This window comes from Neoarius graeffei, chromosome 4, assembly GCF_027579695.1.
Source record: "Neoarius graeffei isolate fNeoGra1 chromosome 4, fNeoGra1.pri, whole genome shotgun sequence".
Taxonomy (NCBI): Eukaryota; Metazoa; Chordata; class Actinopteri; order Siluriformes; family Ariidae; genus Neoarius; species Neoarius graeffei.
In genome coordinates this window covers 105789867-105803981 of record NC_083572.1, presented here as the reverse complement: position 1 = coordinate 105803981, position 14115 = coordinate 105789867, and the positions used below count along the sequence as shown (strand labels likewise).

At 39.2% G+C, this 14115-nt stretch overlaps 1 protein-coding gene across 2 annotated transcripts in view; it reads left to right on the top strand.

Annotated features, from left to right (window-relative positions):
• The window catches only part of si:dkey-28n18.9 (sorting nexin-6), a 50353-nt gene extending 36504 nt beyond the window's left edge, over window positions 1–13849 (top strand). For both annotated transcript variants that reach the window (XM_060918399.1, XM_060918400.1), the window contains 4 exons: window positions 2490–2576; window positions 3416–3505; window positions 8220–8285; window positions 13448–13849. In XM_060918399.1, coding sequence (XP_060774382.1) covers window positions 2490–2576; window positions 3416–3505; window positions 8220–8285; window positions 13448–13588 — 384 coding nt within the window. In that variant the 3' untranslated portion in view covers window positions 13589–13849. The remainder of the gene's footprint in view (window positions 1–2489; window positions 2577–3415; window positions 3506–8219; window positions 8286–13447) is intronic.
• The last annotated feature ends 266 nt before the right edge of the window (window positions 13850–14115 follow it).

The window sequence follows — 14115 nt, the reverse complement described above, 5'->3', positions numbered from 1 at the left end:
GAAATCAACACAGGGTCAAAATGAAACATCTCTCATCTCATTATCTCTAGCCGCTTTATCCTTCTACAGGGTCGCAGGCAAGCTGGAGCCTATCCCAGCTGACTACGGGCGAAATGCGGGGTACACCCTGGACAAGTCGCCAGGTCATCACAGGGCTGACACATAGACAACCATTCACACCTACGGTCAATTTAGAGTCACCAGTTAACCTAACCTGCATGTCTTTGGACTGTGGGGGAAACCGGAGCACCCGGAGGAAACCCACGCGGGCACGGGGAGAACATGCAAACTCCACACAGAAAGGCCCTCGCCGGCCCCGGGGCTCGAACCCAGGACCTTCTTGCTGTGAGGCGACAGCGCTAACCACTACACCACCGTGCCGCCCCAAAATGAAACATACAGGGTCAAAAATATACATACAACACACCTAATGTTTGGGTAAAATGTCTCTTCGGAAGATTCACCTTGACCAAACATTTTTTGTTTACCATGAACAAGCTTCTGGCAGAATTCTGGTTGGATATTTTATGACTCTTCATGGTAGAATTGGTAGAGTTCAATTAAATTTGTTGTTTTTATTCTTGGCATGGACTCGACTTATAAGTATGGTCCATATATTTTCAACAGGGTTGAAGTCAGGACTTGTTTTAAGCTTAATATTAGCCTGCTTTATCCTCCACAACCAGCTCTGATGCGTGTTTGGGTTCATTGTCCTGTTGTAACTCCCAAGTCATGATCAATATTCTGATGGTTTATGCTAAAGAATTCTGAGGTCATCCTCCTTCTTCATTATTCCATCCACTTTGTGCAATGAACCAGTTCCACTGGCAGTAAAACAGCCCCAGAGCATGATGAGCCTACCACCACCACCAGCTGGCACAATGTCCCTGTCAGGACTTGGGACTATCTGGGCCTCTAGAGGCCGCTACTTTACCCTTGTCTTGTTATGTTTATTTTGACAGCTAGAGGCCGCTATGGTTTCTGTGTTTTGTGTTTGTTTTTGACAGCCATGTGCTCCTTTGTTTTCATGTGCCTTTTTGCCCCATCTGTTCTTTATTTTCTGCCCCGCCTAGTTTCTTAATTACCTTGGGTATTTATACTTCCTCAGTTTGGTCTCTAGCTACTGAGTCTTTGTTCTGTTTATGGCTAGTCACCTCTGTTCCATGTACCTTTGCCTGTGTGTTTGTGTTTTTGGGATTTTGCTTTCTTGGGACTTTTTGGGACTGTTCATTTGCCATTTTGTATCTTCTGAGCGTTGGGATTTTTGCCTCTTCTTTTCTCATTTTGGATTCCTGGACTTTGAACTTTTGGATGTTTTTGTTTTTCCTTGTATCTCCTGTAAGTTTGGATTTTACTTTTGTGGATTTTTTTTTTTTTTTGGACTTCTCTGAGCGTTGGCAATAAACTTTTTTTTTTTTTTTTTTTTTTTTGTACTCTACTTTCGTCCCACTCCTCTGCACTTGAGTCATTCCCCTGGTGGCCTAGTGGGGGTTTGCTGGATTACCACACCAACAACCCGGGTTTGATTCCCAGCAAACCTAACAGTCCCTCTGTACATGGTGGTCATTGTGGCCAAACAACTCAATCTTTGTCTCATCTGACCACACAGCTATCCTCCAGAAGGCTTTTTTTTCTTTGTCCGTGTGGTCAGATTCAAACTTTAGTTAAGCTTGAAGGTGTCAGTTTTGGAGCAGGGGGTTATTTCTTGAATAGCAGCCTCTTAGTCCATGGTGATCTGAACTGTAGACAGTAATCCATCAGCTTCCAGTTCATGGCAGGGCTGTCCCATGGTGGTTCCCAGGTTGTTCCTGACCATCCAAACCAATTTCCTTTCAGCTAAGGGTGACAGTTTAGGTTTTCTTGAAGCAAAGTGACTACACTTCACAATAACTTGGATACAATTGTTTGAACTGATCCTGGAATTTGCAGTTGTTTAGAAATGGCTCCAAGAGACATTCTGGAGTTGTGTATATCTGCGATCCTCTTTCTCAGATCTGCACTGAGCTCCTTGGACCTTCCCATTTTACTGTGTGTTGGTGAGTCCAATGAATGCTGTAAACAAACCCTTTTTATGAAGGTACAGAGAAGCTACCAGCTGTAGTCAATCATGATCAATAACAGGAAGTTAATAGACCTCGGCCTTGGCAAGATAAGAGACATTTTGGAAGTTTCAGCACTTCTGAATTAATAATCTAAGTGAGTGCATGTAAAGTTTTGACCCTGTATGTATAATTTTAACCCTGTGTTGATTTCAGGAAACCCAAAGAAAATTAACTTGTGCACCAAATTCTCGTGGTTTTTTTTTTTTTTATTAAAGATGTCTGCTGTACAATCATTCTGCCACAGAAAAAGAACAGTTCAAAGAAATTACTGAAAGCTCAAATATTGCCATGACATTCATATCCAAGATGACGTTCATGTCACTGTATGTAAACTTCTGACCATAACTGTATTTATATATGTATATTTTTAATTTATTTTGTTTCCAGGGAAATCTTGACAAAATGTCTGAGAATGACGTGTACACCTTGGGGTTGGGTTTGGATCTCGAGTCTCGCTACCAGGAGGCAAAAAGAGTGTGTGTCCATCAACAAATATAATACATATTTTGTCCACATTCACTGGATATGAGCAGTCGCGTGCTCTGATTGGCTACTCTACTACAAGGCTATCAGCTCATATACCGTCAGTAGAGAAAAACAAAACAGCAGAGCGTGTTGCTGAACCAACTGAGGATGAAATAAAAATTCTACTTGAAAATAATCCTCCCCAAAATACAAAAAAAGCAGCAAAATATGGAATAAAAGTATTTGATGGTAAGAACCTATCTTTTTTTATTTTTCAAGAATTATTATAATTATATTTTTCACAAATTGCTCCTGTCATTTTGCTGGTTTGTTTACATTCTAGGCAGAAATGATTTTGTCAGATGTTTTATATAAAGTTTTTATTTATCGAATTTGCAAAAAATAAAAATGCTCTGTTTCTCAAAATCCAGTGAATGTGGATTGAATAAAACAGTTATTCCACTCAATCTCGTCATACATGGCTTATAGACAACTCTGTGCTACGCACCTCCTCGGCTATCAGCTCATGTACGACTTAGTTTCATGGAATAACTGTCATTTATATGTTTTATGTTGTGCGTCCACTATACGTCAATGATCTGTTACTATAGAAACCATCACTTTTAATATAAATCTGTTATAGAAAATGAATGAACACTTGTCGACCAATCAGAATGGAGAATTCAACAGCACTGTGCTCTCAGTGTTATCGACTAACCGTTCATGTAATACCATTTCAAGAGTGTTAGATTTGAAATTCTGAGAGATTTTGTGTTAGAGGTGTGCGATTTGGCAGCGTGTGAGAATTAAATGGTTTGCTAATTTTTTTTTCCCTCTTGTTTTCGCAGGAGATGTTGTTCAGAAGAACCTGTAAACTAGTGGAACTGGAAATCATCATGAAGAACGTGGAAAAAGCCAAACCCAATAAGAAAGCAGTTGTGAGTATAACAAACCGTACAATCTAGAAACATCTGTACACGTTATAAATGCCTGGATGTATATGCATAATATGGAAATCTGAAAACTCCCACATGACCTCCTGGAATCCGAAACAGCTAGCAGGCTCGCTAACTGCGAGTGAACTAGCTCATGTTTGTTTCAGGTGAACACAAGGTCTTAAATTTTGAATTAACATCCGGTAAACATGTTAAAAGATAATTTTACCAAAATTGTGCATTGCAAACATTACATAATAGCTGAACAAAGTAGCACATTGTCATGCAACTTGATTCTTTGCTAATTTGCATGTCTTACATCAGGGGTTTTCAAAGTGTGGGAGAGTCAGCCCCCCCCCCAGAGAGCAAATAAACAACAGCGCCCCCCCCACAATTTTTGTTGTTGCTATACTTAATGTTCCATTCGTATTTAAAAAAAAAATGGTTGTTGTACACAGTTTTATTTTTTTTTTTACACATTTTAAACATCTGTGCTTTTTCTTTTTAAAACATCTTGTTTTACACATTTTAAACATCTCATAGCATCGTTAGCTAGCACCTCTTGGCAGACAACACACTGTGGCAGTGGAGCATCTTCAGATCCAGTCCATGAAAATCCAAACTTTAAATAATCGTGGTCATACTTCCTTCTTTTTTCAGTCCCCCCAGGATTCCGCGGGCCTTTTTTGTGATTGTTGCGGGCTAAAATGTCTGATGTTGCGGGGTTTTTCCAAAAAATTGTGATGAAAGTTGCAGTGTTTTTTAGGTTTTTGTTGCGATTACATTGCGGGAGGAAGTGAAAGTTGCGAGAAATTGTTGCGATTTTCTCTTTTTGTGATTAAAATTGAGTGATATGTTAAATATTCAGTTATTACCGAAAAACTATTGATTAAAAAAAACAAAGGCACTGAGAAATGGTCCTATAAACAACTTTACCAATATAAAAGATTACCAGGACTACAAAAATGCAGAAAAATAGGCTTTACTTCTCCAAATGCACCTGTTGGTTCAAAAGTTAAAGTGCAGAGAACCTCACAGCACAACATGAAGTTACCTTAAAATATAATATAAATGCCTCAGCTTTCATGTAAGAAAAAAAAAACTATTAATACTAGTACTGTGTGCAGGCAGTCTCTCCTGAAGACTAAATTAAACAATAATTATAAACTAATAAAATAAATGGCTCAGGCTTCATAGAAGAAAAAAAACAATTTGAACAGAATCTCACAGTATGATGCTGAAGCTGCCTAAACAATGGAAAATAAAATACCATTTTGGCAAAAATGTTGGCATCCATTAATTTCTCGTATTAAGTAAAAAATAATGTAAAGTGCACACAGTCCTTCACTGTAAACATAACACACTTTCAGTAACAGAATTTAAGCCTATATAAACACTGACTCGCACATCATGCAATGTTGCCAGATAGTGCTGACGTTTTCCAGTCCAAAATATGTTCAAAACCCGCCAAAATGCACTTAAAACCGCCCAATCTGGCAACACTGCGCACATGCTGTTTCTCTTGAACGTATACACGGAAGTGAAGGCCTCTGCATGCTCTTGCGACAAGGCTTTCGCAGATAGCTTTTCGCAGACAGTTGTAATTTATCGTTGAGCGGGGAGAAATAGGCACGCGATGTTATTCACCGCCACAACGCAAGGGGGCGCGAAGTCGCGAAATCGCTAGGAGTAGTTGGTGGGTGTGGTTAGTGGAGTGTTTATCCTCCGGTTACTTATAATGACTAGAACTGGAGTCGTATAGATGTACGTACTTCCTCACTTCCTCGATCAACCGCTCTTCGTGCTGCTCCATCTTCGCTCGTGTTTTTAAAAATGGCGGTCGTGAAAACAAACCAAACCAGGAAAGTAGGGAAGCGGAAGTGCGTGTACAGCGGATGTAGAGTGGACCAATCAGAGCCCTCTTGTCTGCGACGCTGTCTGAGAGGCTGTCTGCGGTGGTCACAATTTTTGGGAGGTGCGCGCAGAGCGTCTGCGAAGGGGGGGGGCGTCGCAGACGCCATCTGCAACGCCATCTGCGAGGACTGGGTTGTCAGCATAAATTGGCCTTAAGGCGGAAGGTAGTTTGTCGACGTCACCTCAAGACGACGCCAACGATTGGTCAAATTTGCGGGAAGGTTGCGGTGATTGGATATAATTGCAACACCGCCCTGAATTCGCGGGGATTGGTTGAATTTGCATTGAAGTTGCAAATCGCAACATCGCAAAATCCTGGAGGGTCTGTTTTTTTGCTTGGCCCAGACTCTGTCTCCTCACTCACTGTAGCTTTAGGTACTAAAAATCGATCCATTTTGTCTCTGGCAAAGGCTAGCTGAAGTTCGCTAAATGTCTGCAATAGTAACTTATTCTGGTTTATGTTTCCTCACATTGCGCCCCCCCTGAAGAACTCTGGCGCCCCCCAGGGGAGGCGCGCCCCACACTTTGAAAAGCCCTGTCTTACATGATGGGTTGAAATTTGTTCAGCTTATCTGAAAATCTGAATTTACATTACTGGTTTTATTGGTAACATGACAAACTGGATTTTTTGTCTTACACTACCGTTCAAAAGTTTGGGGTCACTTTGAAATGTCCTTATTTTTGAAAGAAAAGCACTGTTCTTTTCAATGAAGATCACTTTAAACTAATCAGAAATCCACTCTATACATTGCTAATGTGGTAAATGACTATTCTAGCTGCAAATGTCTGGTTTTTGGTGCAATATCTCCATAGGTGTATAGAGGCCCATTTCCAGCAACTCTCACTCCAGTGTTCTAATGGTACAATGTGTTTGCTCATTGCCTCAGAAGGCTAATGGATGATTAGAAAACCCTTGTACAATCATGTTAGCACAGCTGAAAACAGTTTAAATGGCCAGAAAAATGTCTTGACTATATTTTCTATTCGTTTTACAACTTATGGTGGTAAATAAAAGTGTGACTTTTCATGGAAAACACAAAATTGTCTGGGTGACCCCAAACTTTTGAACGGTAGTGTATTAACTTTGAGAGAGAGAGCCTGGCGAGAGAGCGACAGTTTATAGCTGCAAACAAATAAAATTATAAACTAATAAAACATTATTTGGTGTTCTTTAATAAATAAAATATAGCAGTTGTTGGCAAACTGCTGTGGTATAAAATGAATAAAAATGCCTCAGGTTGTGCTGTTACAGGTAGCTAGCTAACTTAGCTAAATATTTGAGCCCATTTTTCTACGTCACAAAATGTAAATGTATTCAAAATACAGTGCTGTGCAAAAGTCTTAGGCACGTGTAAAGAAATGCTGTTGACCAAAAATGGCTTAAAAATAATGAAACGAAATGTTTCAACATTAAAAAAATACTATAAACAGTAATCAGTAAGCCATCATAAATGAAACAAAGTCAATATTTGGTGTGAGACTTCCCTTTAGGGGGCGGCACGGTGGTGTAGTGGTTAGCGCTGTCGCCTCACAGCAAGAAGGTCCGGGTTCGAGCCCCGTGACCGGCGAGGGCCTTTCTGTGCGGAGTTTGCATGTTCTCCCCGTGTCCGCGTGGGTTTCCTCCGGGTGCTCCGGTTTCCCCCACAGTCCAAAGACATGCAGGTTAGGTTAACTGGTGACTCTAAATTGACCGTAGGTGTGAATGTGAGTGTGAATGGTTGTCTGTGTCTATGTGTCAGCCCTGTGATGACCTGGCGACTTGTCCAGGGTGTACCCCACCTTTCACCCGTAGTCAGCTGGGATAGGCTCCAGCTTGCCTGCGACCCTGTAGAGCAGGATAAAGCAGCTAGAGATAATGAGATGAGATGAGACTTCCCTTTACTTTAAAAAATAAAATAAAAATAGTAGTCTCAGGTCCAGTGAGTGCACTTTTATGTGGAAATGAGCTGTAGGTTTTACTGAGCATCTTACAGAACCAGCCACAGTTCTTCTGGACACTTTGACTGTCGCACTCGCTTCTTCATTTTGCACCAAAACATTTGCACCAGTAGCCTTCATTATGTTTTCTTTTTTAACCCATTGACGCCGGATGCTGCGTCGCGCAACATTGCCCCTAGCGCCGGTTGTTGCATAACGCAACATTGCCCCAAATGCTGGTTGTTGCATAACACAGCATTGTTGATTTGTCATTATTTTCAAGACGCATGCCAGATTTTTTTTTTTTATAAAAATGTGTTAGTGTTAATGCTGAATGAGCATGATGCAATAAAAGCAGAGAATTTTATCTTTTAAATGCAACTTATTTCATGTCTTTATGTGCTTCAGAGGCTGAGATATTGAATTTTTCATAGGCGTTTTCAATTAATTATTTTTATTTCAGAAAACCCTCAGGCAGATGGGGACCTTTTCTAAAAACTGGCTTAGGCATTTGCAGACGTTTTTTTGCAGGCGTTTCAGGCGTCAATGGGTTAATCTGAAAAGTGCTCTCTTATGGAATATACCTCTCAGATACAAACAAATTTAATATTGTGCTGGAAAAAAGCGAACATTTGGAACTCTAAAATGTTTTTGTAATGTTTTGACTCGATAATGTAGAAGTCATAAAATAGAAATCTATAACAAAGTTTGTATGGAAAAGAAAAAGGGGGCCAAAGACTTTTGCACAGTACTGTATGTCAACAAACAAGTGGTTTTTCCCCCCCTAAACACCAAATTATAGAATTGAAACCAGTCGTCTAAGAGGAGTTATACGTTTAGACACATAAAAACAGGGTATGTTAATGTTTTCTGTGTGATATTATAGATGGACGGAATTCAAAAAATGACGCAGAAAGAGTTTAATCTCATCTCGTCAGTGGCGAAGGAAGAGGTAAGGAATTAATTTTGCCATCTAGATCTTTTGTTTTGCGTTTTATTCTTCACTGAATTGTTCTATGAGCACATAAATTAAAGCAAATCAGATAAAATCATCCCTTTCTTTACTTTTATATCATATTAATCACGATTACAGACAAGAATTTCAATAAGTTTCTGGGCTTTTTGTTTTCATTCAGTTTCCCAACAAACAACTAAATTCAACAAATCAGAAAGAGAATGTCAACCTTCCTCCTTATTGACTTTATATCGCTATGTTTAAAACAAATGCATGTCCCAGTGCTCTAACTACAGTGCAAGCTACTTGTTCATAATCCCACCACCTGCTGCACTACACACATCAGACCGAGACACAATCAGACTGTCTGTAGGACGGTTTTTATACGATAATGAAAATATACGCATATACTGTCCGTAACTCTCCATCTTACCTCTTGGTTAAACATAGCAAGAGAATATAAAGACGCTAAACTGACTCGAATATCTGTTACGCCAATTTGGTCAGCGATGTCCTGATGTTTTTGACAAGGTCGCAAATATGATGCGCTACATAAACTTATACTTTCAACATCAGGAGTTCAACCTCTGCCCTTCGACTCTTATTCTAAGTCAATCTGGGGTAAGTGTGAGCAGTTATGTAGTGATTTCTATTATACAGAAATGAGTGTTTTACTGGGAAATCTGGGCGGCCAACTCTCACGCAATGAGCGTGAGACACACGCATTTGATTGTCTTCACACGCTCACACGCCATACCTCCAATTTCTCACGCTAGAAAAAAAATCTAGTTTATCTATCTAATCTAGGCTACCCATTGCGTCGCGCCAACCACTTCCGATTGATCAATTACGCCTTACGCACGGCTAAACAGGCAGAGAGGTGTTCCCTTCTGTACACACTCCCCTATGGTAGGTGGCGCATCTAATGATGCTGCACTCGCCAGAAGTTGGATAATTGCCTACTGTCAGTTTAGAGGAAGAGGAGAGAGAAGAAGGTATCCGAGTTGAAGACGGGTGTCTCAGACAGGTTTGTACATATGCACGTTACTGGCGTAATTATGAACTTATATAAAGTTTCTTAATCGCTTTAGCCTATAAGTGTTGTGAGAATATTTAATGCCATATCGAGAGCTGTGTACTAGGCATGCTAAATCATTATAGGCCTACTGCCGTGCCACAGCCTCTATCTTCCCCAACAAGCAGCACGGGAGAGCACCTCCTTAGCACACGTTTATTAAGGTGCATTTTTAGTTTGTTTACTGTATGTTATCATACTTTATGACTTTATTTGAAGCCATACTGGAAATGTTGTAAAATAAAGCAAGTAAGAGATAATATTACAAATGCAAGAAGAGCCATTAGCCACCATGCCTATTGTTTATTTACAGGGTATTTATTTTTAATTATTTATGATGTATGTAATTGCTCAGTTAAAGTAAATAAAGCATGGTCACCTGTAATATCAAAGAACTTGAACTTGCGAATAATTAAAAAAAAAAGACAGAGAACAATATACTGAGGAGACAGGGTTTCAAGGAGGGCAAGACAGGTAGAGAATATTTGTCAGATAACAGGCCCTGACGAATGCTCTATTACTAATAAGAAACATAGATAAGAAATAAATTAATAAGAAATATATTAATATAGCTTATTTAAGTATGACCAAAATTTTTAAGTCCAACTTTGTGTGCACATTCCCACCTATGGCCAAGGTTCAGCTTTTTGTGTTTCAATACTGTTCAAACTTAATCATGTTAATGTTTCTTGTAGCACATGCACATTTTGCTTACTGTTTAAGCATTTTATTTGTTCTTTTGCTGTTGATATTTTTCCCCATGCCAATCTTCTGCTGAACCCAGTGGTGGGGAAAGCCCTTAAATGCATAATGAATAGTCAGTGAGGGACAATCTTATTTTTTGCAACAGTTATTAAAAACTTAACATTTAGTTTCAATTCAGAAGGTGTTTAGGCTTAGCTGATGAAATATTTTCAAACTTGAACTTGCCTTTAAATCTGAAACACAGGTCTATAGGGCTACAGGAACATTGGCAGTCATCTGTAGTTTTCTAGTGTGGGGGCTTTTAAGCCAAAACTTGGTGCTTTTGTTGGCCACAAGCTGAAGGCCTGGCAAGTCAGGGTGTGTAAGAATGTAGGTATGGCACAGCAGGCCACTCCAAAAATCCACCAGAATGCAGGAACATCTACTAAATCCAAAATATCAAACCCCCCCCCCCCCCCCATTGCCCATCTCCAGCTGGACGACCCACAAACAAAACACCAGAATGCAGGGGGACAAGTGAATATCAAACTGAACACAAAATTCCCACTTACCGCATGGTGTGTGGAAAAATTTTGCCGTCGACCCCCCCCCCCCCCCCAAAAAAAAAAAAAATCTCACTCCAAGGAATTTCGAAAAGTTGGCAGCCCTGGGGAAATACACCACTCGTATTCTTCATCCGAGCTTCATCTGGGACATGGAGAACCAAAACCGTGACACAAATCTCTATATGTCACTCATGAGGAAATCCATGAATTGTTTGGTAAATTTGGGGACTTTTTGTTTGTGAATGTGTCGATATAATAAAAAGAAAATCACATGTTGGCTTGAAGATATGAAGTTTATCTTGTCGTGTTGGAAAACTCACATTTTTCATACAAAATACATCACGGATCTGAGTGACATATTTTAAATAATATTGGCTGGCGTTGAGTGGTCAATCAGATACATTCCATTCAGCTAGCATGATTACTGAAGGAGTCAAAGATGAGTAGCTGAATGAAATATATCTGATATACCATGAAAAATCCCAGCCAATATTATTATTATTATTATTATACATACACATTCCTTTCGGGTGTTCAACGCATCTTTCTCTTTCAAAATTCTCTCAAAATCTTCCGTATTTAACGAATCAAACCTGGCGGCCATGTTTGCTTACAAATTGTCAGTCACTTGCTAGCTTGGAAGTTTTACATGTAATATGTATCACATCAGCTCCGATGTGTGACGTCATGTTGTCTTGACAACCATACAATATCGTAAACCATATTCAACGCTCATTCTCCGTTAGGTAGAGTGACGTAATACATATAGGATAAGCGATATGCGAACAATATTGCATGCTATCAAACCAAATGAATGAAAATCGCTAGAAGGGAATAGAACACATTTTTATTCCATCGAAAAAGTGTCCTGTATGTATAATAATTCCTGATATTTCACTCTGATGACATCACTCCCAGTGTTTTCCCTCTGACTAGATGCACGTTGTCAAAATGTTGAACCAGTTCAAAATTAAAATTCTTTAGATTAACTTGTATATATATATTTTTGTGGATGTGTCCATATACAGTTGTGGTTAGAAGTTTACATACAGTGACATGAATGTCATCTTGGATATGAATGTCATGGCAATATTTGGGCTTTCAGTCATTTCTTTGAACTGATCTTTTTCTGTGGCAGAATGATTGTACAGCATACATCTTTAATAAAAAAAAAAAAAACCCACTAGAATTTGGTGAACAAGTTTAAATTTTCTTTGAGTTTTCTGAAATCAACACAGGGTCAAAATTATACATACAGGGTCAAAAATATACATACAACACACCTAATATTTGGGTAAAATGTCTCTTCGGAAGATTCACCTTGACCAAACATTTTTGTTTACCATGAACAAGTTTCTGTCAGAATTCTGGTTGGATATTTCACGACTCTTCATGGTAGAATTGATAGAGTTCAATTAAATTTGTTGCTTTTATTCTTGGCATGGACTCGACTTATAAGTATGGTCCATATATTTTCAATAGGGTTGAAGTCAGGACTTGTTTTAAGCTTAATGTTCGCCTGCTATATCCTCCACAACCAGCTCTGATGCGTGTTTGGGTTCACTGTCCCTTTGTAACTCCCAATTCGTGTTCAAGATTCTGATGGTTTATGCTAAAGAATTTTGAAGTAGTCTTCCTTCTTCATTATTCCATCCACTTTGTGCAATGAACCAGTTCCACTGGCAGTAAAACAGCCCCAGAGCATGATGAGCCTACCACCACCACCAGCTGGTACAATGTCCCTCTGTACATGGTGGTCATTGTGGCCAAACAACTCAATCTTTGTCTCATCGGACCATACAGCTTTCCTCCAGAAGGCTTTTTTTTTGTCCACGTGGCCAGCTTCAAACCTTAGTTAAGCTTGAAGGTGTCAATTTTGGAGCAGGTGGTTATTTCTTGGACAGCAGCCTCTTAGTCCATGGTGGTCTGAACTGTAGACAGTGATCCATCAGCTTCCAGTTCATGGCAGGGCTGTGCCATGGTGGTTCCCAGGTTGTTCCTGACCATCCAAACAAATTTCTTTTCTGCTGAGGGTGACAGTTTGCGTTTTCTTCAAGCAAAGTGGCTTGGCAAAGTGACTACACTTCACAATAACTTGGATACAATTGTTTGAACTGATCTTGGAACTTGCAGTTGTTTAGAAATGGCTCCAAGAGATGTTCCGGAGTTGTGTATATCTGCGATCCTCTTTCCCAGATCTGCACTAAGCTCCTTGGACTTTACCATTTTACTGTGTGTTGGTCAATCCAGTGAGTGCTGTAAACAAGCCCTTTTTATGAAGGCACAGAGAAGCTACCAGCTGTAGTCAATCATGATCAACAACAGGAAGTTAAGAGACCTCGGCCGTGGCAAGATAAGAGACATTTTGGAAGTTTCAGCACCTCTGAATTAATAATCTAAGTGAGCGTATGTAAAGTTTTGACCCTGTATGTATAATTTTGTCCCTGTGCTTATTTCAGAAAACCCAAAGAAAATGAAAACTTGTGCACCAAATTCTAGTGTTTTTTATTTATTATTAAAGCTGTATGCTGTACAATCATTCTGCCACAGAAAAAGAACAGTTCAAAGAAATTACTGAAAGCCCGAATATTGCCATGACATTCATGTCACTGTATGTACATTTCCGACCGCATCTGTGAAATAAAGCACGTTACACGGTGGCGTGAAGATATTTAAGTTTATCTTCTCATGTTGAAAAATATTTTCACTTGTTTGCTTTGCTCACTCGTGATATATACATTCATCACTAGAATATAAACTTCAAATCTTTGCACCACCATGTAATATCCTCTATATATTTATCGAAATGATTCTTCGATCTCATTTTGTTTTAGATCGAATGGTACCATAAAGCTCGTGTGGCTGTGTTGCGAGACTTTCTGGTCCGCTGGTGTGAGAAGCAGCTGGACACAGCCAGGGAATCCGCCGCTCTCTTCTCTCAGCACCTGGAGGCTTGTAAAGGACTTTCTGTCTAATACGACATCTCTAAAACATTTACTGTGCTCTGATGAACATGTACAAGTCTGATAGAAATGCTTTTCCTACAGAATTGGGGAATCATTTGTCTGGGATATAACTGACTGAAGTATAGCTTTATGATTTGAAACAAGTGATTAATACTAAAAATAAGAAAAAAACATTTTGAACGATGTATGTATACTGTAGAATTACTTTAATTATTAGGTCTATATTCATTACTATTCATCTGGAAATGTGCACATTTATTGGTTGTGTGTTAAATTTAATCCATCTTCATCACTCAAATCTAGCATATATGAAATGCTAATATAACTCTGAAAGACTTCAGCATTCTTTGTTTGTTTATTTATCGGAATTGTACGAAAATTATTTCAGTTATAACTAAAAAACTTATATGCCATTAATTTACAAATTAATTCAAAATTGACTTTATTTAAAATAATGCCATCGCAACTCTGCTTGGGTCAGCTGATTGTTGTGACATTACACCAGAGTGCCCTCTGGTGGACAAGCTACGCAACGA